Here is a 24,825-nt window from a genome sequence, read left to right as displayed (position 1 = left end):
TGGAAAGACTCAGGGCTATCCCTCGCCCCTCAGGTGGGACCTACAGGCACTTGGTGCACACACGGAGCCATGGTGACACAGCCCACCCCGTGGGAAAACTGCCTGCCTTGTGAGAACTACCATGATTGAGGTCCACTGGGTACCTTGGTGGGCCAGTCTCGGGAACTCAAGGCTCTTGCAGACATCAGTACATAATATTTTCTAGCTACAAGACCTCAGAGAGGCTGTAGATGGTCCAGGTGCTCAGAGCATGGCCTCACTGGGAAGGCCCCATGGTGCCCCTCAAATGCTGGAGTCCGTCCCTCAGTGGGCACCTGGCTGCCTCAGCATGGTGGAGGCTGCAGCCAGAAGTCACTCCCATCTCTTTCCCTGTCTCAGAGGTTTTCCATCCCAGGAACCTCATGCAGTCAAGTGGTGCCTTGGGATGGGGAACAGAGACAAGGACCTGGACAGTCACTGGGCCCTCACTGCATAGGCATAGTTGGAGATACCAAGAGGGCAGGGCTGTGTGTTGGGATGTCTGCCTGCCTTTCCTTAGGTGAAGAAGGACACCTCATAGCTAAAAGATCATAAAATCACAGAATGGTTTGGGTTGGAAAGGGCATTAAAGACCTTCTAGTTCCAACCCCCTGCCACGGGCAGGGACACCTTCCACTAGACCAGGTTGCTCCAAGCCCCATCCAATCTGACACTGAACACTTCAGGGACAGGGAAGCCACGGCTTCTCTTGGCAGGAAAACCCACTTCAATCAAGCTGACGTTCTGCCACACTGGCTGGGTAAAACCACAGCTGCCAACATCCCCTCCAAAACTCAAGACTTCTCCAGAGTCCCAGACAACAAAATCTGACACTTAGATCTCAGCTTAATTACATGCACATGACTGCAATGAGGACAATACACACTTGCTGTCTCAGAGTCAGCTCCATCTGCCTTTCCCAAGCTGAACCTGCCACCTTCCTCCTGCTATATTTATCAGAATGATTTAGCTGGTTGGAAAGTGCCTGGGGAGACAGCGGGGGTGGAGAGACCTTGGAAATCAGCCATGGGAGAAAACATGCAGCTGCCTCCATCCTGATGTGGCTGTTGCAAGATACTCTCACATCTCCCTCAGGGTAATTCCAGTGTAAAGCTGGGAGGATGATCAACATTCGTTGAATTGCTCATGCTCTACAGATAATTTTTAAGTGTTCAGCAGCCTTGTGTATGGCCAGCTGGGGGCTCGCTGTCGTTATGCTTGAGACCTGCTCACCTCCCAAACCTTCACAACCCTCTTCTCCAGCTGGAGATTTCCAGGATAAGCTGGTGTCACCTTTCTTCTGCCTGGGAGATGGCCCAAAGTAATTCGTCCTTCCCCTGTCCTACTGAAACCCCAGGGATAGTCAGCCTAGAATGGGAATTCTTGCTGGTGAAAGAAAAATGGGTGCATTTAAGTACCTAAAAAAGTTTTGACACCTTCATGCTGTCCTGTGGCAGTGAGACTAGAGGAGAATAACACACAAAACCTCTCCAAAACACTCCCAGTGAGAAAGAGCAGTGTGCAGCTGCTTTTTACTCCTTAATTTTTTGCACCTCTTGGTAAGGGAATCCCAGCTGGAAGCCCTGCACACAATGGCCAGGACGTACTTGCTCAAACCTTTGAATATGTTTAGCAAGCTTTGCAACCTGTTTCTGCTGCACATCCCAGCTGCATGGACTCCTGTTAGGTATCTAGGCTTGCAACAAGTGAGGTTCAATCCCCTTTGCCATGAAGACTTTATGGTTCCCAGCTTCCCTTTCATTCCTGATGCACACTCCTTGACTTCAGCCTCTGATGCATCTATTTTCCTTTCTGTGCAGAGTTCTACAGTTGCTTTATTGAGTTACCAGCAGGCACTTCAAAAGCTCTCAACAATTTCTGTGAGGGTCAGTGCTTGTGAGATGCTGGGAAAGAGGCTGTTCCAGCCTGAGCAGCTGACAATAGTGTAATGGGGCTGGGACTTGATTCGATCTCTCCTGTAGACACAGATAAGGATTCTGCAGCTCCAGTATCTCTTTACTCCCTGCTTTTTCTCACCTCTGAAGAGGATCTCCCTTTGTTTCATTTAGGGAGGAACAGAAAGAGGAGGGGACCACCTGCTCTGTGGGGACAGACGGCAATGATCACATCTGGAGAGGGTTGGGCCTGAAGGCAAGGTGAACCTTCCTTGCTCATCTCTCCCCACTCCTTGGAAGGATGCTGGGGGGACAGATATTCCTCCATAGGAACTTAAAATGAGATGGGATGAGAGAGCCCTGCTCCCTAGAAGTACACAGGATGACAGTTCTAAAAATGACGTGGGATGAGGTGGTGGAAGTCATCCTCCTGGAATGAGACCAGGGCCAGCTTTCACCATGTTCTGCAGCAGGAGCTGGTTGACTCTGCAGTTTTCTGCCTAACCACGGAAACCTACTCCACACACACCCCTTTGTAAAGCCTTCTCGGACCACGAGATGGCATCAAAACCCAGTGCAGCCTGAACCGGACTGGTTTCCCCTCTGGTCTGGCCTCAATCAGCAAACCCAGAGGTCCCGAGTGGGATCATGCTGGGATGGATGGCCCAGCGTGTCCCTCCTGGCAGGGACGTCCCTTCTGCCCGTGGGAAACTCCCCGCTGGCTTCCTCATCCTGTAGTATTTTTTTTCTAAATAAATGAAAATGCAACAAAACGTGCTTCCAGTTTCCCCCATATCCAAAGTATGTCCTGGCTGGCTTCTAGGTACCCACCTCACCCTCCCCACCGACCCTCAGAAAACCTTCCCAGCACTTTGTCCTTCCTGCCCCAGCTCCTTTCCGATGACCCAAATTTCCAGTCCCACCGGTTCTCCTCCTGTTCCCATTTCCCCCCCCCCTCCCCAAGGCTCATGTATAAACACAGCAAAGAACAGGGTAAAACAGGGTTACCAGGAGAAGACGGGGGCCTGGGTGGCTGGTGGTGTGTGACGGAGCCTCCCACGTCACCGAGTGCCTGGCCTGGTGCCTGATGAGATAACCTTTCACCACAGCACCGAAAAACACCCGCTTCGGAAGAATCTTGGGAGGTTTCCCTTCCTGCCAGGAGAAGCAACCCTTCTAGCTTTGCAGGCAGCATGGCCAAGTAGTTGCAGCAGAGCTTTCCATGGGCCAGGACTGCTGCTTTCTCCATCTGGGCTGACCGTGAGCTGGAGCTTTTGTGCCTCAGCTTCGCTTCTGCAAAGCCGACACTTGATAGTGGCTCTGCAGAGAGGAAGCTGCTATCTCCCTGAACATGTGTGGTGGTTTGGTGAGGCATCAGTGGCTCCAGTAAGAAACTCGTTAAGCTCCCCTGGCTCCAAAAAGTGCCAGCCACACCTCTGGCCGAGGTCAAGTCGTCTGAGACAATGGATTCACCCCTGTGGTTAACGTATAAAAGAAGGGGAAATGAGCTGATATAAGACCTGAGAGCAGAGGAGCAGGGGAGGTGAAGAGCAGATGTGAGAGCAATGCCAGAGCAGAGATGCCAAGGCCAGTGAGCAAGGAGGGGGAGGAGACGTCTGAGCAGAGGTTCCCCTGCAGCCGGTGGTGAGGTGGCAGGCTGTCCTCCTGCAATCCATGGAGAAGCCTGGCGATGGACCCCATGAAGGACCACAGTGGAGCAGCTGTAGACCTGCAGCCCATGAAGGACCACAGTGGAGCACATGTGGACCTGCAGCCGGGGAGGACCCTGTGCCAGGGGATGTGCCTGTTCCTGAAGCAGCCTGTAATTCTGTGGGAAGCCCAGGCTGGAGCAGTCTGTTCCTGAGGGACTGCACTTTGTGGGAGGGACTCATGTCGGAGAGGTTTGTGAAGGACTCCCTTCCACGGGAGGGACCTTGAGGGGAAGCAAGGGAAGAATGTGAGGAATTGTTCTCCCTGAGAAGGAAGGTGCAGTAGAAAACAACTTGTGACACACGGACTCTGAACCCCATTCCCTGTCCCCCTGTGCCACTGGGGGGAAGGAGGTGGAGAAACCGAGAGCAAAGTAATGTGGGCCTGGGAAGAAGGGAGGGGTGAGGCGAGGTATTTAAGCTCTGATTTTTGTTGTCTTTGTCCTGTGTGCATCTGATTAGTGATAAATTAAATTAATATATTTTCCCCAAGTTGAGTCTGTTTTGCCCATGACCATAACTGGTGAGTGAACCCTCCTTGTGTTTGTCTCGACCCACAAGCTTCTAGTTGGTTTTCGTCCTCCCCATCCCTTGGGGCAGGGAGGTGTGAGTGAGTGAGTGTGGTTCTTTGCTGTTGGTTAGGCCCAAACCATGACAAGATACAAGACAGCCTCCACCCCTATATAATCTATCAAAAACAAACACCACACAGAGCAATATTTTGGACCAAGGAACCTCCCACAACGTGTTTCACGCTGTGAGCAGGAGAGATCAAGAGATCAGGAGAGATCACAGATAGGAGTCTGAGGGTCTCTTTGAATAGATGAGGGCAAGTACAGCCCCATTCCTTGGCCAACCACTTTGGGAAAGCATCTTCACGTTCTTATTGCAAAACATTTTTCACAATGAGAACAATCAGGTATTGGAATCATCTTCCCAGGGAAGAGGTGGATTCCTCCACACTGGACACCTTTCAAATTCATCTGGAGAGGGTGCTGGGCCATCGCATCTAAACCGTACTTTTGCCAGAAAAGGTTGGACCAGATGGTCCTTGAGATCCCTTCCAGCCTGGTGCTTCTGTTTCTATGATTCTATAATCTTCCAAATTCTGTTTTGGGAAGACTCACATGAGTGTAGGAGCAAGCCCCATCAGCCAAGAGCCCAGGTGCCCACCTTGCTTAGGGTCTTGTCTTGGCTACAGTCAACCTCTGAGCCTGCAGAGAAAGGTTAAATTGTTAAACACTCCCCAAAAAAGCTGTGCACAGAGCTCTGAAGTCAACATGTCAAAATTGATCTTGATGGAAGGCACTGCTAGTCTTGCAGAAAACAAAGGATGTGAAAGAGAGTTGCTTTTTTTTAATCTGTCCCTCTGTCCAGCACCCAGAGAAACATGTTCTGGATGCAAATTTTTGTGGCCTGGGTAAATGCCCCGGCTTCTCTCTCACTTCTTCTTTCCAGTGGATTTCCTTCTCTGAGGCCAGCTGAAGGTTTCTTTTTTAAGCATGAGAGCTGTCACCATCCTTGGTTTTTCTTATGCAATCCTGTCATCTGAGTTTGTGGGGGGTGGGGGAGATGGCTGCAGAGGGTCGTGGAGGAGAAATCAGCTCCTGCTTTCCATCATATGCTGGGACAGACAGACAGAGATTGTGATCAGGTGGCTTGAAAGAACAAGCTCAGCAAGTGATGGAGGGAGGAGGTCAGGATCAGGTGCCCAAGGAGAGCAGCTGAGATCTGAGAACTTGCCACCACTCTTGAATTTCCTGAAGGCTGGGGTATGGTAGGAGCAAGAGCAAAGTCAGGCACATGCCACAAAGGGAAATGAGACCACAGCATCTGACCTGAAGTGTCTGAACCTGCCTGACACCTCACGTGGAAAGCACATGGGAACGGTTTCCCTGGAGGTAAGGTGTTTCTCAAGTGGGACAGCTTGGTCTACTTGGGACCCTACGAGCTGCCAAAGCCCCATTCAGCCTCGCATCAAAAAGGAGACAGCACTGGAGAGCTGGCCCAGCCCAGTGAGCTGAGGAAGAAGCTCCCTTCCTGGAGGACAGAGTAGATGAAAAGGGTTCCCATAGACTCAAAAGTCAGCCAGAGTCATGGAGGGAAAATATCAGTCTCAGGCTGCCAAACACAGAGGTCCACTTTTGAATCCAAGAGTACCACAGCCAAAAACTGCTGGAAGAGCTGGCAAGAAAGGTCTCGCAACACTGAATAAATGAGCAGCAATGTTCACACCTGGATTGTAGACTTGTAGAACCGTTTTTGTTGGAAAACACCCTCAAGATAATTGGGTTGAATCGTTAACCTAGTACACTGCCAAGGCCACCACTAAACCATGTCCCTCAGCACCACATCTACGCAGCTTTTAAATCCCTTCAGAGATGGTGACCTCCAGCCTGTGCCAGTGCCTGACAACACTTTTGGGGATGAAATTGTTCCCAATATCCAATCCAAACTTCCCCTGTCACAACCTGAGGCCATTTCCTCTTGTCCCATTGTTTGTTCCTTTGGAGAAGAGACTGATCCCCCCTCGCTCCAACCTCCTTTCAGGGAGTTATAGAGACAGAGAAGGTCTCCCCTCAAGCTCCTTTTCTCCTGGCTGAACACCTCTAATTCCCTCAAATGCTCATTGTAAACTTGTGCTCCACACTCCAGCTCAGTTGCCCTTCTTTGGAAATGCTCCAGCCCCTCAAAGTCCTTGTAGTGAGAGACCCAAAACTAAACACAGGATTCGAGATACAAGGGTCTGTCACAAAGTAGATGTAGGACAAGTTTTGCTCTCTGCCTCTTTTACATGCCAGACATGAAGAGAGACATTTCCACCTTTGTATGCAAACAGTTTGGCACCTCCTTGGGCACAGCACAGACTGAGCACAGATGATTGTGTTTGCTTGAATTTAAAGGAGGAGCAAAACCCCAGGAAAATGAGATGGATGAAGCCAGGGAACCAGGGAGAGCTTCTCAACAGAAAATACAGAACATGCAAGTAATGTTTAATTTAGACAGGGATTCTGCCTTGTGTTGGAGCCAAGGATCAACTGCCTCCAGCAGCCCCTTTTGTCCAAAACACAGTTCTGGCAGCAGCAGCTGGAATGAAAAGGTAAGAGAGGTCCTGAATGGTTTTCTCCTTCATCTCCCCTTCCTGCCTACAGCTCGTGCTGTCCTAAGGGACATAAAGTTTCCAGGAGCAAATTATAACCCTGCCTTTGCCCCCCCCCAAACAGCTCTGGGCTCACCTCTCACTCTGCTGACCCAGATCTTGATTAAATTTGTCCCAGCAATGGTGGGAAAGAGCTTTTTGCTTACATCACCCATTCCTGAGACACCTCCCCACAAAGTCACCTGCTTCCTTGTGAGCTCAGCTGAATCACTAGACCGCGGTTGCGTAACTGGAGTTCCCTGTTGCAGAGATTTGCAGGGAACTGGAGTTCCCTGTTTGCAAGGATTTGAAGGGAGCAGGGGGGAGGATGCTGCAGCACCCTCCAGATCTAGAAGGGGCCCTCAGACTCTTAAGGAGCGTCAGCAGTGTAAGGCAAAAAGGGTGCATAGGTGGAGGACACCAGGACCCCCCTGTGTTTCCACCTGCCTTGCTGCATGGATGGAAAGCCAGGCTTGGTGGTGGATTTTCATTGTGAGACCCCACCTGCAGTGCTGTGTCCAGTTCTGGACCCCCCAGTGTAAGGACATGGAGCTGTCGGATTGAGTCCAGAGGAGGCCACAAGGATGATCAGAGGGCTGGAGCAGCTCTGCTCTGGAGACAGGCTGGGAGAGTTGGGGTTGTACATCCTGGAGAAGAGAAGGCTCCAGGGAGACCTTAGAGCGTCTTCAAGTACCTGTGGAAGCTACAAGAAAGCTGAAGAGGGATGTTTTACAAGGACATGGAGTGAGAATGCAACAAGGAGACAAGGAGAATGTGACAGGTGACAAGGGAGAATGGCTTTAAGATGAAAGAGGGGAGACTGAGATGAGATCTGAGGAAGAAATTCTTTGCTGTGAGGGTGGTGAGACACTGGCCCAGGTTTTTCAGAGAAGCTGTGGCTGCCCCATCCCTGGAAGTGTTCAAAGCCAGGCTGGATGGGGCTTGCAGCAACCTGGTTTAGTGGGACATGTCCCTGTCATGGCAGGGGATGGAACTAGATGATTTGTAAGGTTCCCTTCCAACCCAAACCTTTCAATGACTATGACTTAGGTCTGCTGGTGCCTTTGTGGCACAGCCAAGCACTGCTGCCTTCTGCTGGGTTCTTCTTGGGTTAGATACAGACTGAAACTGGCAAAAGGGGAAGAGGTAGAGCCAAGCTCTGCACTCAGAGCAACACTTACCATGTCCTTCACATGGTCTAGGGGCCATCCCCACAGCATTATGGCTTTTTGCTTATCTCCCATCCACAACAGGAGCATGAAGCTCCCTCACTTGGCCAGGGCAGCCTGTCCAGCCTCTTGCTCAATGTGGAAAGCAAAGCTCATTTTCTGTCTGGGCAGAAAAATCCAGTCAACAAAGCCTCAGGTGGCACTGGACATGCCTAAATCCAGCAGAATTATCCAACAGCCAGTACAGGCCACAGTTCCATGAGTTTTTTAAAGCCATGCGCTCCAGCAGTACCTCTGGCAGCCATTGAAAGCTTGGAGAGCGAGGATTTGAACTCAGGCTTTCCCAGCTGCCATGAAGAGGTAAGAATTACATTGGTGTCCATCCCTCCCAGCGAGGATTTATAAGGCAGGGAGGGCTATGGCTTCATAAAATCCTGCTCACCAGTCACCCTGGGCCAGTTACTTACCTTGGCAGCTGATCCAGCTGTAATGACCCTTATTATTCCCATCAAAACCCAACAGATGGGCCATGGGAGACGTTCTGCTGCTGCGAGGCTGTTCAAGGCAGCTGCAAGATCCACAGAAGAGAAAGATGGCCCCAGATAAAACTCACATTCAGATCAATTAGTTTGCAAGTTTGATGACAAGATCTACATCTGAAGTGCCCTTTCAAATTGCTGAGACAGTGGTTTTCTGCTGTGCAGATGAAAAACCCAGATATGTTGTCTGAAAGGATGAGGAAGACCAGACCAGGCTGGTTAATTCTCAATTTAAAGCTATAAATGCTGACAGGCACCCTTGAAGTAATGTCTCTTGGGCCAAAAATGCATTTTTATTTCATTAATTCCATTAATTCAATTTATTCAATTTCTTTCCCAAATGCCTCATGTTGGGTCACCTGCAACACTTATTAGATGAGGTGGTTCAATACCCCACAACAGGACAGCTGGGAAGAGGGCAGTGATGACTTGTGGATGAATCATGGTGCTCAAAGAGGCCTATGAAGTCAAGAACACAAGACCTTCAGGAGCAAAGCTTTTAATGCTGTTTCAGCAGTAAAACTTTAGTTTTTAAAAGTGGCTGATGAGGGTGAATTAGGATAAATCTGAGTGGATAGACCCAGAAGGAGGCCTGGCAGCCCAGCCGGGCAGTGCAGGCTTTGTGTTCAGGGAGGAGCACACTTCACTCCCATCCTCAGCCAAGCCAAGCTGTTTGCTTCATTTCATAAGCAATAATTATTTTAAACCCTGAAGATTCAAAGTACCCATATCTGCATTATTTAAGGCAGGTGGGAGATGAGACATAAGAAGGACACAGACCTGTTGGACATGAACCCCCAACACAAGAAGGACATGGGAGCTGTTGGATTGAGTCCAGAGAAGGGCCATGAAGATGATCTGAGGGCTGGAGCAGCTCTGCTATGGAAGCAGGCTGAGAGAGCTGAGGTTGTTCAGCCTGGAGAAGAGAAGGCTCCCATGAGACCTTAGAGCACTTTCGAGTACCAGCTACAGGAAAGCTGGGGAGGGACTTTTTACAAGGGCATGGAGTAATGGGATGATGGGAAATGGCTATAAGATCAAAGAGAGGAGATTGAGTTGAGATCTTAGGAGGACATTTTTTGCTGTGAGGGTGGTGAGACACTGGCCCAGGTTGCCCAGAGCAGCTGTGACTGCTCCATCCCTGGCAGTGTTGAAGGCCAGGTTGGATGGGGCTTGGAGCAACCTGGTCTAATGGGAGGTGTCCCTGTCCATGGCAGGGGCGTTGGAACTGGATGATCTTTATGGACCCTTCCAACCCAAACCTTTCTATGATTCTGTGATTCTGTAAGTTGCTGGGAAAAATGAGCATTAGTGATGACTACTGACTGCAGCTGCCCAGCATCACATGCTGTGCCTGTCTAGCACCAGGAACTGCTGAGCCAGATGGTACAAAGGGCAGGACAAAAATTGAGTTGTTTTGCCTGTGGTTTACCTCAGCAAAACCTCCCAGGCAACACAGAAAACTACAAAAACGAAACAGTAACAAGCAGAGCAAAGAAATCCTGTGGGAGCCAGAGGGAAGTTAGGCTGCAAATGATTTATTTACTTTAGTAGTAGTATTAGGAGTATTATTATTATTTTGCCAAAGCAAAAATAAAAACATAGTGTTACTCTTTCCTGGGTAAGCACTGTATGTAAAGACAGGCAGTGGTCCAGGGCCTTTGCACACAGTGTATCAAAGCATAAATAAATAAATACAACAACATATGCTGGGAGATACAGTTAAGGGTGTCAAATATTATTTTTTCTGATTTTTTTTTCATCACTTCACTAGGAAGCCTTCTATAGCAAAACCAGTCTTTAAAATGAGAATGTGACCAAAAAATTATTGGCTATACATGGCAGCAGTGAAAAATAAAAAGTATACTCAGTGATTTTCTGGAGAAAATATAGAACAAACCTTCCAAAAAGTCGAAAGCAAATACTAAAACTTATGTATAATATGTACAGGGCACAAAGCCTATTTTATCCCCACCTTTTCCCAGAGAGGCATAAGAAAGGAAAAGAAGTTATGGTCTTCTACATAAAAGAAGCTTTAGAATCACTGTGGTTTAGAACAGGGCTTGAAACTGGTTCTCAAAATGACCTTTCTGTGTTGTTCACACTTCTGAAAATGAGGCAAAATGAGGAACAAAACATCAGCTGACAGAGTAACAATACAGTAAAAACTTGCTGGACTTCCAGATGAAAACATTAAAGGATGCTGGCAGGATGGAGGTAGGACTGGCAGGGGATGGAGATGGGATGCAGGAGAGGAGCAGGCAGGATGGAGGCTGGTTGGACGTGGGATGCAGGAAGGGTGGGTGTGGGATGGAGACAGGATGGTGGTGGGATGCAGGTAGGGTGGGGGTGGGATGGAGACAGGATGGTGGTGGGATGCAGGTAGGGTGCAGGAGGAACATGAGGTGGGCTGGAGGCAGGCTGCAGGCAGGCTGGAGGAGGGATGGAGACAGGCTGGAGCAGGGAAGCAGGCAAAATGCGAGTGGGATTGAGGAGGAATGCAGGTGGGATTGAGGAGGAATGCAGGTGGGATTGAGGAGGAATGCAGGTGGTATTGAGGAGGAATGCAGAAGGATGGAGAGAGGATGAAAGTGGGATGAAGGCAGGATGGCAGAGGGAAGGAGGTGGGATTGAGGAAGACTGCAGGCAGGTCAGAGGAGAAAAACTAAGCGGGGACAAACTGGAGGAGGGAAGCAGAAGGGATGCGGGTGAGATTGAGGAAGGATGGAAGCGGAATGCGGGTGGGATTGAGGAAGGACGCCGGCAGGTTGCTGGAGGAAAAGGAGCCGGGAGGGAGGCAGGTCGGAGCGGGAGGCAGCAGAGGGGCGGGCAGCAGGCAGGATGCAGTCACCGGGGGGGCGGGCCGGGGCTGGGATGACTCAGCTGCCGGGAACTGCCCCTTCCGCGGCCGCCCGGGGATCGCGGGGCCGGCGGGGGCTGCGCGGGGCGGTGGGTGAGTCCCGGCGGGGGGCGGGACGCGGGAGGGCCCGGGGATAAGAAGCGCAGCGGGGCGGGGGGTGCGGGAGCTTCGGCGGGGACAGGTAAGGGCGGGGGATGCTGCGCTGCACGGCGGGGCCGGGCGGACTCGGGGGGCTTGGGTGGGGATGGGACAGGGGGACAGGGATGGGGATGCGGGTGCGGATGGGGCAGGGTTGGAGGGATGGGGAGGGGTCACCGCCTTGACCCCAGCCCTGCAGCCTTGGGATGCTAGGGAGCAGCGCCTTGGGCAGCAGAAGCGTCCCCCAGGTTTGCCAGCTGCGTTTTTGGGGGTATTTTTGTGCGCGGCGGGTGCAGGGGGGATGCTCCGAGGCTCAGCAGGGCAGGGTTGTTGCAGGGGAAGCGTCATTTAGTCCTCGGTGCATCTCAAAAACCAGCCGGTTTTCCTGCCCCCATCCCTGGAAGTGTTCAAGGCCAGGTCGGAGGAGGCTTGGAGCAGCCTGGTCTGATGGAAAGTGCCCCTGCCCGTGGCAGGGGGGTTGGAACTAGACGATCTTGAAGGTCCCTTTCCAGCCCAAACCGTGCTGTGATTCTAAGAGACCGTGGAGGAGAGAGGAAACCTTGTTATCATAACGAAGGCTGAGGGGGGAAAAAAAAAAAAACACAAAACCAACCAACACAACCCTCAGCCAGGCTGTCAGCTGATGCCGGTGAGGTTTGGCACCCGCTGAAGTGCTTCTGGGAACATCCCGTGGTGCAGGGCCGAGCTCTGCGCTGGCAGCGGGGCCCTGGCTCGGAGGTGGCGCTGGGGAAAAGCTGCCTGGCCTCTGTCTGCTGTGCAGCCGAGCTGTCACCCATCCATCCATCCATCGTGCTCCGGGGGTTGCTCTGCAGCGAAGATGGTCTCCTCCTCGTATTTACCTCCAGGTTGCGAAGCCGAGGGAGCGGGCGAGGGATTTCGGTAGCGCAGGGTGGCTGCTGGGGTGGCTGCTGGGGTGGCTGCTGGGGTGGCTGCTGGGGTGGCTGAGGTCTTGAGCAAGACTCTGGTTTAAAGATTGCTCTGTCATAGCAAAATAAATACATAAATCAGTGCAGCTCCATTTGGGAAGGCTGCTGCATCTCCCTGAGAGTGCAAGCGGGTAGAAGCGAGCACCGCAACTTATCTCCAGGTGTATTTGTTTTACCAGGTATCTTAACATGTGCTAATGGTTTGGCTTTCCTGGAAAGGAATGGGGGTGGGGAAGAGCTGGTTTCTCCTTACTTCTTTAAGAAGACCAAAAAACCCAACCAAACCAAGTCAGGCTTTGATAATGTAGTAATGGCTGTAACGAAGCCACCACGCCATGAGTGGGGCCACCAAGCTAACCTGGCAGCACAGCAAGCTGAGCTGGATGCCTTTGTTTGCATGCTTGCTTTATTGTGGCTCAGAGTCATACACTAATACTGGCAGCCAGAACAAAGGCCAAAGCTCAAGGCCTGGAGGAGGACACATGACTTGGGTTTGCTGAGAACCTCTCAGCCAGGAGGGGTGGGGGTGTTCTAGTCATGAGGGTGAGAGAGCTTTTATCTTCCTCAAACCTTAAAAAAGGGTGTGTAGGTGCCTCTGTCTGTGTCTGAAGGGGTTTTGCCCAGACTGGAGGAGCTGAGAGTTTCTTCAGGGATGTGACTTATCTCATGGCCTGACCTGCCTGAACTGAGTCATGTGAACGGGGCTTTGAAGAGCCTGTTTTGGAGGTTTTATTGATTGTGCAGTTAAATGCTTGGTTAAATGAGACTTGTGGGCTTTCATTTCAGGGTGAGATGGAGACCTTCACAGGTAGGGCTCTGCAGGGGAATTTGCTCTTGTGGGCACTGTGCATCTGCCTGAGCTGCTGGGAGGAGGCTGTGGGACCCTGCTGATCTCGGGCATAATGTGGTCCAAACAGTGAGAGCCCAGTCTCTGGGAAAGCAGGCAGGGAACTGCCTCTGGCTCCAGGGTCTCCTTGTCAGGAGGGATGGAGAAGGCACTGAAGTGATGTCACCTCTTTCCCTCCTCCCTGCATCAAAGAAGGACTGCATGTGGGTGGTGCAAGACCAACTGCAGCCATCTCACTTCAGATGCCCTCCTCCCTCCCTTGCTGCAGCTGCTCTGAGCAGCTCACGTTGGAGGACATTAGGCCTCAGTGCTTCCTCCTTTTTGGCTGGGAGGGGGGCCTCAAGGGCTGCACTCAGGTGGCCCATATGTCCTCTTTCTAAGCAACCAGGTGGCTGAACTGTGACAGTCCTGCCCAAGGTCAGGTGTGCTGGTGGATAGCAGCTTCCTGGAGTTATTTCTTGCTCATCCTTCAAGAAATTACCAGATACTTTGGATTGTGGGGCAAGGGATTTGTCCTCAGCCCCCAGGCCCATGCCTAAGAAGAGGTGGAGCAGCTCGGGAGGCTCTTTGCAAGCTCTAAACATCCTTCTGCCATCTAGAGAGTTTGCTGCTGTGTCTTAAGAAGTCCACCAGCTGAGCTTTGCTTCTCTTCTTGATCTGTGGTGGGATGTGACCTGTGAAGACAGCCTTAGCCAGGGCTACCCTGAAGCTGCGAGGTACCTCCAGAGCCCTGGGGGGTGCGAAAAGGAGGGATCTCCTGGGGTTGTTGGAGAGACTCCGCTGGCCTGCTTCACCATGCAGAAAGGAGATCATAGAAGGGTTTGTGTTGGAAGGGACCTTAAAGATATAAATATATCTGTCAGGTGCAGCAGCTGTTATGCAAGTTTGGTTTGCGTGCTGTTCTTCTGGTGGTGGTTAAAGCAGCTGTGGGGCTTTAGGGGCTGGGAAGCGTGTGCGGAGAAGATAGTTGTGGTGGGGGAAGCACGTGAATGATAACGAGAAGCATCTGCTGTGCCTTGTCGGTGAGATAATGGGGGTGATGGTGCAGACCAGCAGCCTTTTCTTACTGGCTGTGTTCTTGCTGAGGTTGGCATGTCTCTGGCTGCATGTGACTTGCTGTTGGTGGAAAAGAGTCCTGTGAGTCCTGTGCCTGGGCTCTCTGTGTAGACTTGCTGTTTGCAGGACGATTGCTAAAGCCATGGGGGGGGGGGGGGGGGCAGTGAGGGAGAAATCACATGAGAGCAAGGAGAGGTCTCTTGTGTCTGAACGAGGCTCCAGGGAGGCCTTAGAGCACCTTGCAGTACCTGAATGGTAAAGCTGGGGAGGGACTTTTGACAGGGGCATGGAGTGATGGGACGAGGGGGAACGGTTTCAAGATGAAAAAGGGTAGATTTAGATTAGTTATTGAGAAGAAACTTTTTTTGCTGTGAGGGTGGTGAGGCACTCGCCCAGGTTGCCTGGGGAAGTTGTGGCTGCCCCATCCTTGGAAGTGTTGAAGGCCAGGTTGGGTGAGGCTTAGAGCAAGCTGGTCAAGGGGGAGATGTCTGTGGCCATGGCAGGAGGGTTGGAACTGGATGATCTTTAAGGGCCCTTCCAACCCAAACCATTCTAGGATTTCTTCTTCCTTCTCCACCCAGGTTTTGGGATATTCTTTGTCATCCAGCTTAGGGTATTAGCTCACCCAGCAAAACTATGCCTCTAGGAAACTTCATAGAATAACAGAGTGGTTTGGGTGGGAGGGGACCTTTAAAGGTCATCTAGTCCAACCCCTCTGCAGTGAGCAGGGACATCTTCTACTAGATCAGGTATCTCAGAGCCCCATCCAACCTGGCCTGGAATGTTTTCAGGGATCGGGCATCTCCCACCTTTGCCAGTGTTTCACCACCCTCATTGTACAGAAATTCTTCCTTGTATCTAGTCTGAATCTTCCTTCTTTTAGTTTGAAACCATCGCCCCTTTTCCTGTTGCTACAGGCCCTAAAAAGTCTTTTCCCCATGAGGTCGAGGATTTCCTCTTTGTTCTGCACCCAGATCTTGGGATAATCTGTGCCATCCAACAGAGTGTATCAGCATCTCCCCAGAAAACTTCATGCCAGCAGGAGACTTGGCAAGAGGCTGGTTTGATGAAATGACCAACTGGCTCCCTGCTACTTGGGTTGTGCTGGGCAGTGTCTCTGTTGGGTTTGGTGGCCATCAGCCACATCGTGGGGCAGATGCAATGCAGCAGACCTTGAAATACAAGTGCATGTCAGAGGGGAAGCTGCCTGGTGTCTTCTTTCAGTTTGGTCTCAGGTTGCCTGGAGCTTGTAGGCTGTAGCCTGTGTGGTCTGGTAACCTGAGGATGTGAGATCTCCCATGTCTGTCCATCAGGAGCTTGATGCAAGAAGCTGGTTCGATGCAGGAGGCTTTGCAGGGCAGGTTTCAGCTCGTCAGCAAATTTACAGGCATCCTGCTGAAAACAAAAGTATACCAAGTGGCTTCTGGCCTCAGAAATGCCGCCTGTCTGCTACAGAAAATATAAAGTTGACTGCAGGAAGTACAGAGGTTTTAGGGTTTGTTGGTTTTTTGGGGATTTGGGGTGTTTTTTTTATGTTTTATGTTTGTGTGAGGTTTTGGTTGGGTTTTTTTTGAGGGGGTTGTTTTTTTTCAAAGACTTATCATTAAATAGATGCTTCAGCTCAGACCGATCACCTGTTGGCTTCCTATGGCCATGTTGAAAGGACACAAGTCAAAAACCACACTAGCTTTAGAAATGTCTATCTGCTTTGCTGGGTGTAACCTTCCTGCTGCACAAGCAGGAGAGCACGGCAGGGACACCAGCAGTGCCAAAGTCTCTAGTCTGCAAGAAAGCTCTAAGCAAGCAAATACCCATGAAACCCCTTCAAAGAGCTGAGATCTGGGGGTAGGAGGACACAGGCAGTACTGGAACTCAACCAGCTTTTGGGCTGAGCATCCTGCTGAAACCACGGAGAGTGGGAAGAAAAATAAATAAATGGTGAAAGGAGGAGGGGGAAGGAAAACAAAAAAAAAGCCCCTTTATGCAGTTAGCTGCAGCCGCCTGGGCTTGTCACTGGTGGAAAGTAGGACAGTCCTGCTGGGTTGTCTTTGGAAAGGCTAAACTTGGCTGTGAGTGGGTGGAAGCAGCCTGGATGGAAATGCCTGTACGTCTCCCCATCCCCTGCTCGGCAAGTTGCACTGCTGCAGGGCTGGAGAGCTGCTGCCAGGAGCTTGGGTGAATTTGCCTAGGAAGGCTTCAGCCCAGGCTTGCAGAGGTGATGATGTGTTCAGCTTGCTGAGATGAGTAGAAAAGCCAACCATATCCTGGGCTGCATCACCAGCAGCATGACCAGCAGGGTGCAGGAGGGGCTTCTCCCCCTCTGCTCTCCTGACACCCCCCCTGCAGTGCTGTGTCCAGTTCTGGGGTCTCCACACAAAGCACATGAAGCTGTTGAAATAAGTCCAGAGGAGGCCACAAAGATGATCTGAGGGCTGGAGCAGCTCTGCTCTGGAGACAGGCTGAGAGAGTTGGGGCTGTTCTGCCTGGAGAAGAGAAGGCTCCAGAGAGACCTTAGAGCAACTTCCAGTGCCCGAAGGGGCTACAGGAAAGCTGGGGAGGGGCTTTTTACAAGGCATGGAGCGATAGGATGAGAGGGGAACAGTTTTAAGCTAAAAGAGTGGAAATTGAGATGAGATAATAGGAGGAAATTATTTGCTATGAGTGGGGTGAGACCCTGGCCCAGGTTTCCCAGAGAAGCTGTGGCTGCCCCATCCCTGGAAGTGTTGAAGGCCAGGTTGGATGGGGCTTGGAGCAACCTGGTCTAATGGGAGGTGTCCATGGCAGGAGGGTTGGACCTAGATGATCTTTAAGGTCTCTTCCAACACAAACCATTCAATGGTTCTGTGAATTTGAGTCTCAGCATCTCTGCTCTTCAGGCTGCCACGGAGAATCTGAGGTCTCGGGTTGCTCACCAGGATTGAGGTGCATGTGGTGTTGGTGGAAGGAGAGTTGGGAGGTTTTGGAGGAGCAGCGTTCCCTGGTGTGTCTGCACAGAGGTAGAGCAGCTGGTGGCCTGGCTGTGTGAGTCAGATATGGGAACACAGAGCAAGCAGTGGCTGCTGGCATTGGGGTTAAATTGCAGGTGGGCCATTTCATGTGAATTGGGTTAAAGGAGGCACGAGAGCAGAGCAACCACTGAGCACTGGAGTATCTTTTAGCTGGGTGATGCTTGTACTCCCATATGGAGGGCTGTGCCTTGCTCTTGCCATGTTCCTGGATTTCCCCTGCATCTCTTTTCCCCAGACTGGGACTTCCCTGGTGCTCTCTACACCAAGGGATGTGGCTTTGCAGCCTCCCTGCTGAAAAGCCCCAGAGAGAGGGCAGCACAGGCAGCTCTGATGTGTGTGGCCAGGGGATCCCTACCTTGGGGCTGTGGTCCCCTTGAGGGTAATGAGCTGGCCAAAATAAGACCTTAAAGCCCAAAAATGTGATTTGGAGTGGTATCTTCAAAGGGAGGAGCATGGCACGAGGGCAGGAGCTATAGCAGGGCCTTGAGGCTGCAGGTTGCCTTGGAGGGGGGAGTCACCTCTTCCTTCTCCTGCTCCTTATTCTCCAGCGTTGTGGAATTAAACACAGCTTTTAATACCTCCCAAATCCCTTGGATCTGCTTCAAAAGGTATTTTCCTGCTGCTACTAATCCTGCAGTGGTCAACAAACAGGGTTGCCTTGTCTGATTTCTTCCAAGGAGGGAAGTTATTAGCCCGCTCCTGTGTCTCTCCTGACCTTTGGAATAAATTGGGATTGGGAGAGGGACTTCATGCAGCCACGTGTTTTATCCCTCCATGTGTTGCTGCAGGGGCTGTCCTGCCAAGCCCTCGCTTGTGATCTGAGCCTGCTTTGGGAAGGTTTCCAATGATGCCCAAATCTGTCTGCAGGTGGAGTGTCCTGTTCTGTAGCCAAGATGTGGCTGTCAGTGTCCATCCTCTGTGTCCTGGTGGCCTTTGCCAATGCTCGCAGCATTCCTTACTACCCGCCTCTCTCCGATGACTTGGTCAACCACATAAACAAGCTCAACACCACCTGGAAGGTGAGTACAAGGTTGTTTTTTGGGGGGCTTTTAAATGCATTGCTCAGCAGTCTGTGGGACTCAATAGCTGAGCTTTGGGAGTCCCATCATGGGGGTTGCATCAAACCAGCCCTGGTCCCAGTTGACTTCTCCAGTGAGTGGATGCTGTCAGGGATTTGTGCAGTGATAGTAACTGTGGAGCATCTCTTTGGAGCAGAGCAGTGGTCAAAGCCTGAAGGACTGTAGCTCACTGGTCATGATGCACTGATCCTGGAAGGGGCTGTGTTTTGTGTCAAGAGGTAGCTTGGCTCTTGAGCACCTGGGTTTTATAGCAAGTAGCAGACACTGCCTGGGTTTAAGGGAGATCTGGAGCACAAGGCTGGTCCCAGCAATACCCTTGGTGGCTGTGAAGAGTCATGTCCTGTTTCTGTCTCTTCCCAGGCAGGGCACAACTTCCACAGTGTTGACATGAGCTATGTGAAGAAGCTCTGTGGCACCTTCCTGGGTGGGCCCAAGCTTCCCGAAAGGTGAGTGCTGGGAGAAGATGATGAGGGCCCTTCAGCAGCTTGTGTGGATGCTCCTGGTGTGTCTGAAGTGGGTGAGGGTCTCCCCTAGCAGGCTATGAGTGGGGTTCCCCTGGGTGCAGCTTGAACATCTTGCATGGTGTTAAGCAGAGAAGCATGCATGGGGTGAACGTCTGTCCTCTGTCCTGCCAGGTATTTGCCCAGTCCTTGAAACTTAAAACACTGGAGGAGCTGCTGACCTGGTCTGAGGACTTCAGAAGTATTTATTTTCCTTCTGTAGGCAAACAACAAGGGCACTTGTGCTCCAGGTCACCTTCAGAGCAGGTTGGAGAGTCCTGCACACCTAGTCCTGTTACACTGGTGTTCCTATAACAGGACTTCCCTCTTCTCACTTGCAGGGTAGATTTTGCTGGAGACATGGAGCTGCCCGATAGCTTTGACTCACGGACACAGTGGCCAAACTGTCCCACCATCAATGAGATAAGAGACCAGGGCTCTTGTGGCTCTTGCTGGGTAAGACTGTGGTTGGTTAAAGGCTGTATTAATACAGAGTTTGCAATTGAACCGCATAAATACGGGGACACGGCAGGTCCTGCGGTGTCTGAGCTTCTCGCTGGGCCTCTCCCAGCCAGGTTCATGCCTGCTGCACTCATTGCCAGGAGGTTTCTGTCCCCTGGCCATTTCTAATGGTCTTCTCCTGGGTTTCTGGGGCTGCCTGCAGGCTTTCGGTGCCGTAGAAGCGATTTCAGACAGAATCTGCGTCCACAGCAACGCCAAGATGAGCGTGGAGGTCTCGGCAGAGGACTTGCTGTCGTGCTGCGGCTTCGAGTGCGGCATGGGGTGAGCTGCTCTTGGCTCTTGTGCACTTAAAAAGTGGGTAGGAGGAGCAGGGACACAACCTGAAGACACTGATCACTTCAACCTTGTCTTCCTGGTCTCCTTAACGAGCAGGAAGTCCCACCAGTGGTTTGTGCTGTAGATGTTGGTGTTAGGTGGGGATGTAAAGGGGACTGCATGGACTGGGAGTCCCTCGGGGCCGCGTCCTGCCTCCAGCAGTTGCAGGATGATGATGGATGGTGTAGAGAGGCCAAGCACATAGTGATGCTTTCCCATACAGAGTTGGATCTTTCAGTAGCCCCAAAACCTTGGTTTTCTGGCACAAATCTTTTGCCTGTGGAAGCTGTGGCTGCCCCCTCCCTGGAAGTGTTCAAGGCCAGGTTGGATGGGGCTTGGAACAACCCACTCTAGTGGAAGGTGTGCCGGCCCGTGGCAAGGAGATTGGAACTAGATGATCTTTAAAGTCCCTTCCAACCCAAACAATTCTGTGATTCTTGCCCTGTGGCTTTGGTGTCTTGAGGCCTAGAAATTATGGGGAAGGCAGAGACAGATTTAAAAAGGATCAACATGCTGAAGGCTTCCCATCAGCCATCCCAAGCTGGCTGTTTGCCTCTCCTCCCACAAAAGGGGATGGCTCTGAGCAGGCTGGAGCTGGAACTGCTGCTTCTTTCTCCAGGTGCAATGGTGGTTACCCCTCTGGTGCATGGAGGTACTGGACAGAAAGGGGCCTCGTGTCTGGCGGTCTCTATGACTCCCATGTGGGTAAGTCCTGGCAGATTCCCTCCTTCTGAAGGCAAGGAGGAGCATCTCTGCTTGGTTACAGGTTCAGGGTGCTTCCCTTCTGGCCTGCATCCTTGTGGCTGCTCCCCCTTTCAGGTCTGGGCTTAAGCACTTTTGCTAGCCCAGCTGGCTGCTCCTGTCCTGTTCACCCATTTGGGACAGGAGTCCTTGAGCAGCACCTGGTGGCAGAAGACCCATCCAGGAAATTGACCCACCTGGCCAACACAGTGGCCAGATCTAACAGCCTCACAAGGCTCCTGCTTCCATAGCAGGAATTAATCAGGCTGAGAGTTTTTTGGTATTGCTGGTTTTGGACCAGTTCAATACACTTTGGATGAAGGAAGGAGTCTTCCTGACATGTTTCCCCCTCAAAAAACAACTTCCAGACTGGAAACTTCTGCCTCTTCTAAACATGCCTATGAGTTGGTTCACGTTTCCATCTTTTCCATTACCTTGTCAAGAAGGAGGTGATGGGAAGCAGGTCCAGAGGGAATCCCGTTGCTGAAGCAGGGATTGCTCACGTGGTGGTGGGAAGTGGCTCCAGAGGGAATCCCGTTGATGAAGCAGGGATTGCTCACCCCAGCAGTGACAAACCTGCTCTTGCTCACGCCCCTCTGATCTGTGGGGCCTTCTGGGTCAGAAAGCTCATACCCTTTCCTGGGCTATCTGGTGCCTTCTCCGGCGTGGCTGTTTGGTACAGGGGTGCTTGTGGACAGCCAGTTCATGCTGCCTCTGTCCTTGACAGGCTGCCGTCCTTACTCCATCCCACCCTGTGAGCACCACGTCAACGGGTCCCGGCCACCCTGCACTGGGGAGGGGGGAGAGACCCCCCGGTGCAGCCGGCACTGCGAGGCCGGCTACTCGCCCTCGTACAAGGAGGACAAGCACTACGGTAAGGGAGGTGGCCTCCTCCAGCACTTCTGCAGCTCCAGAGCTGATCCTAGCAGTAGGTTGGTGGGGTTGAACGTCTTCCTAAGCTGTTGGATGGTGGTTGTTTTCTTGTGCCCTTGGGATGGTTGGTTCCTGGAGCAACCATCAGCCTGGCAGATGGACAATTTGTGTTTGCTGAGACTCGGCTGAGAAGGGGGAGTTGGTTTGAGTGCTTGTGATGCACATGCTTGAGTTGAAGAGCATGGTGCTGAGCCCTGGGGGAGGCTGGTGTCAAAGCCACCTTCTTCTTTAGATGAGGTATTAGGCAGAAATTCTTTGCTGTGAGGGTGGTGAGGCACTGCCACAGGTTTTCTGGAGAAGCTGTGGCTGCCACCTCCTTGGAAGTGTTCCAAGCCAGGTTGGATGGGGCTTGGAGCAACCTGGTCTAGTGGGAGGTGTCCCTGACCATTCAGGGGGCTTGGAACTAGATGATATTTAATGTTCCTTCCAACCCAAACCGTTCTGTGATTCCTTCTCCTTGATGGTTTCCAGACATGTAGGATAGTCTGGCTGCTTCTTGGAGATTTGTCTTAGCTTCTAATAATTTGGGTTGTTTTGTAAATGATGTAACTTGCCACTGAAAGTGTCTGTAACAGGTCTTTGGGTATAGAATAGGACTCAGGTTAACTCACTCCATCTGGATGATGGATAGAGTCCACTTTTCCTGCCTGGCTGTCACCGTGCCTCTGGAGGAGCTGGGCTTGAATTTAACCTTTTAAGTGAAGAAGATGTATTGCAGTCCCATGCTCGTCTCTCCAGCTGTCCCAAGACCTGTGGCCTGATAATGCTGTACTAATGGTGGGACTTTTTTTCCTCCTTAGGCATCACATCCTACGGTGTCCCTCGCAGTGAAAAGGAAATCATGGCTGAGATCTACAAGAACGGCCCAGTGGAAGGAGCCTTTATTGTCTATGAGGACTTCCTGATGTACAAGTCTGGTGAGCATCATCCCTGAGGTTGCAGGGAGTCCTGATCCCTATTTCATCAGTAGGATCTGTCATGCATGTCCCTTGTTCCTCTACTTAAGTCTGAAAGGAGATCTCAAGGTCATGCTTGAGTATCTGGTGTTGCAAGAACATGGGCAGAGGCCATCTCCTGTGTCCACTGGTGTATAGCAGGGGGAGGAGGTGCTTGGGGCTGGCTCAGAGAGGAGGCCTCAGTGGGGAGGCCCTGGAATTGCAGCTGAGAACAACAGTTAAGATTGTAGGTAAAATTCTGGCAGATGGCTGTTCTGGTGTGGACCCCAACTCCCTGTTCTGAACTGCTTGGGACGTGCCACTTTTGGGACCCTTGCTGAGTGTCTCAGGGTGTCCTGCATCCTTCGTCCAGACTCCAGTAAACCTCAAGTTTCCATTTAACAAAAAAAAAAAACCAACAAAACCCAAAACTTCTCAGCTGGTCTGTCGGCTTAGATATAGAATGTCCCACGAGCTGGCAGTGGTCTCAGGTGGGGGGAGACATGGTGCCTGTTGACGTGTTGCCTTGTTGCCTTGCAGGGGTCTACCAGCACGTGTCGGGTGAGCAGGTTGGAGGCCACGCGATCCGGGTGCTGGGCTGGGGGGAGGAGAACGGCACTCCGTACTGGCTGGCTGCCAACTCCTGGAACACCGACTGGGGGGACAACGGTGAGACCAGCCCCAGATGCTGCCTGCGGGTGGTGTGGGGACCCTCTCCCCCTTCTCCCGGGCACGATGAGGAAGCTGACTTTTTTGCTCTTGGTGTGTTTGCAGGCTTCTTCAAAATCCTCCGGGGAGAAGACCACTGCGGCATCGAGTCCGAGATCGTGGCTGGGATCCCCAGGCCGGAGCAGTACTGGAAGAGGGTGTAACCATGATCAAATCAGAAACAATCCCAAGTCCCCGATGCTTTTAACTGATAGCGGTTGGGTGCAGAGCCCCTTCCTTCTAAGAGACTATAGTTGAGGTTACTTTATTAAAGCTTTTTATCTTTTTGTTTTTTAATTGTACAGTGGAGGTGCCCTCTGCAAGCCCTCTGCTACTGGTGGGTTGCAGCTCTGGGGCATTCCCTGCTCAAAGGACTGCTGAATTGCTGGCTGGCCTCTTGTGCGATGGGATTTGGTTAGGCCTGGACCCCTTCCAGGCCAGTCTGTTGCTAGGAAGCAGTAGCTTTGTGCTGGGATGAGGGACTTGGTGGGGCAGTAGAGATGGAACCTGTTGGGAAGCCGTGGGCCAGGTGTCATTTGTTGCACCTCTTGGCTGGCTGGGTCTGGCTCTGAGCACCCAAAGCAAGCAGAGTATATCAGTGTGTGCCTTGAATTGGCTAAACTTAGACCTATTAATGACAAAATACTGACAAGCTTGATGTGGGGCTGGCTCTGGCTGGAGCTGCTTTAAGGTTTCTCCTGCCTGCAACAAGTCCTTCATGCATCGCTTGCTCCGCTCCCTCCATTCAGCTGCTTTTTAAACCACTTGTTCCTTAGGTGTGTATTTGGGTGTTCTTTTCTGCTGTAGTCTGGGGTTTTTGATCCTAGGGAAGGGTCTGGCTGGAACTCCATGAGCCTTCAAGCAAATGTCCTGCCAAGCATCTAGGAGCACACTGAAAAGAGCAAACCACTTCTCCCCCATAGCCGGGCAGCTTGGGTGGTGCTTTGGCATGGGTGCTGCCTCCAAAATTGCTGTGGTGCTTTGGGGCTGTGGGTGCTGAGCAGAGATGAGGGATGTTGCTGCAGGGAGCTCGTGCAGATGCTTGGAGGTATGTTGCTAAGTTGCACAGGACTGAAGCTTTTCTTCTTTAGAGCCACAGGTGTTAAGGAAGAAGAACCTTATTTTTGTTACTGGGGGAGATGTAATAGCTGTGTAGGAGGAATCGTGATTTGCCAACACTAATATAGTGAAAGAGCTTTTTTTTAAAAAAAATAAAATAAAATTGTATAGCACAAACTGTGTTGCTGAGCTGAGGCTGCAGCCCTGATGGTGTGAAACAGGTTCTCCCTTGCACTGTACCATAGCCTTTTGTGTCCCCTTCCTCACACTGGTGAGACAGAGCTGTGATGTGGCTGGAACAACTGTGCCAATAAATGACTTCTCCAATATCTTGTCTTCTGGCCCTTGGTTGCTTCTGCTTGACTTCAAACCACCTCCAACTATTCTGCTGTTCATCTGTGCTTTGTGGAAGGCAGGTGCGACCCTTCTGTCTTCATTCAAGTGAGGTCAGTCCTGGCCATGCTGCTGAAAGCATGGCTTGTGTTGTCTCCTGAGGGTGGGGAAGGTGCTTCAGCATGGACCAGGACTGCCCCCAGCAGTTAGAAATAACTAACCAGGGTGACAGCCAGCTAAAGGTCAGTAAATTAAATTTTAATTACCTTTGCACTGCAGGAGGGGTGGCACATGAAATTCAACAAGGCCAAGTGCAATGTCCTGCACGTGGGTCACATGGGGCAATCCCAAGCACCTCTACTGGGAGGTGTCCCT

At 51.5% G+C, this 24,825-nt stretch overlaps 2 protein-coding genes across 4 annotated transcripts in view; both read left to right on the top strand.

Annotated features, from left to right (window-relative positions):
• The window catches only part of LOC127382597 (gallinacin-13-like), a 592,294-nt gene that overhangs the window by 14,818 nt on the left and 552,651 nt on the right, over positions 1–24,825 (top strand). The window lies entirely within an intron of this gene.
• CTSB (cathepsin B) lies at positions 11,344–24,446 on the top strand. Its single transcript, XM_051614403.1, has 10 exons — positions 11,344–11,422; positions 18,193–18,344; positions 18,765–18,850; positions 19,246–19,360; positions 19,569–19,687; positions 20,361–20,446; positions 21,210–21,356; positions 22,216–22,332; positions 22,891–23,019; positions 23,125–24,446. The coding sequence occupies exons 1-10, from the start codon at positions 11,344–11,346 to the stop codon at positions 23,220–23,222; spliced, it is 1,128 nt and encodes a 375-aa protein (XP_051470363.1). The 3' UTR covers positions 23,223–24,446.

The sequence above is a fragment of the Apus apus genome, chromosome 3, assembly GCF_020740795.1.
Source record: "Apus apus isolate bApuApu2 chromosome 3, bApuApu2.pri.cur, whole genome shotgun sequence".
NCBI classification, from domain to species: domain Eukaryota; kingdom Metazoa; phylum Chordata; class Aves; order Apodiformes; family Apodidae; genus Apus; species Apus apus.
The sequence above is the reverse complement of the archived record's forward strand: the minus strand, read 5'-3'. Positions and strand labels throughout refer to the sequence as shown.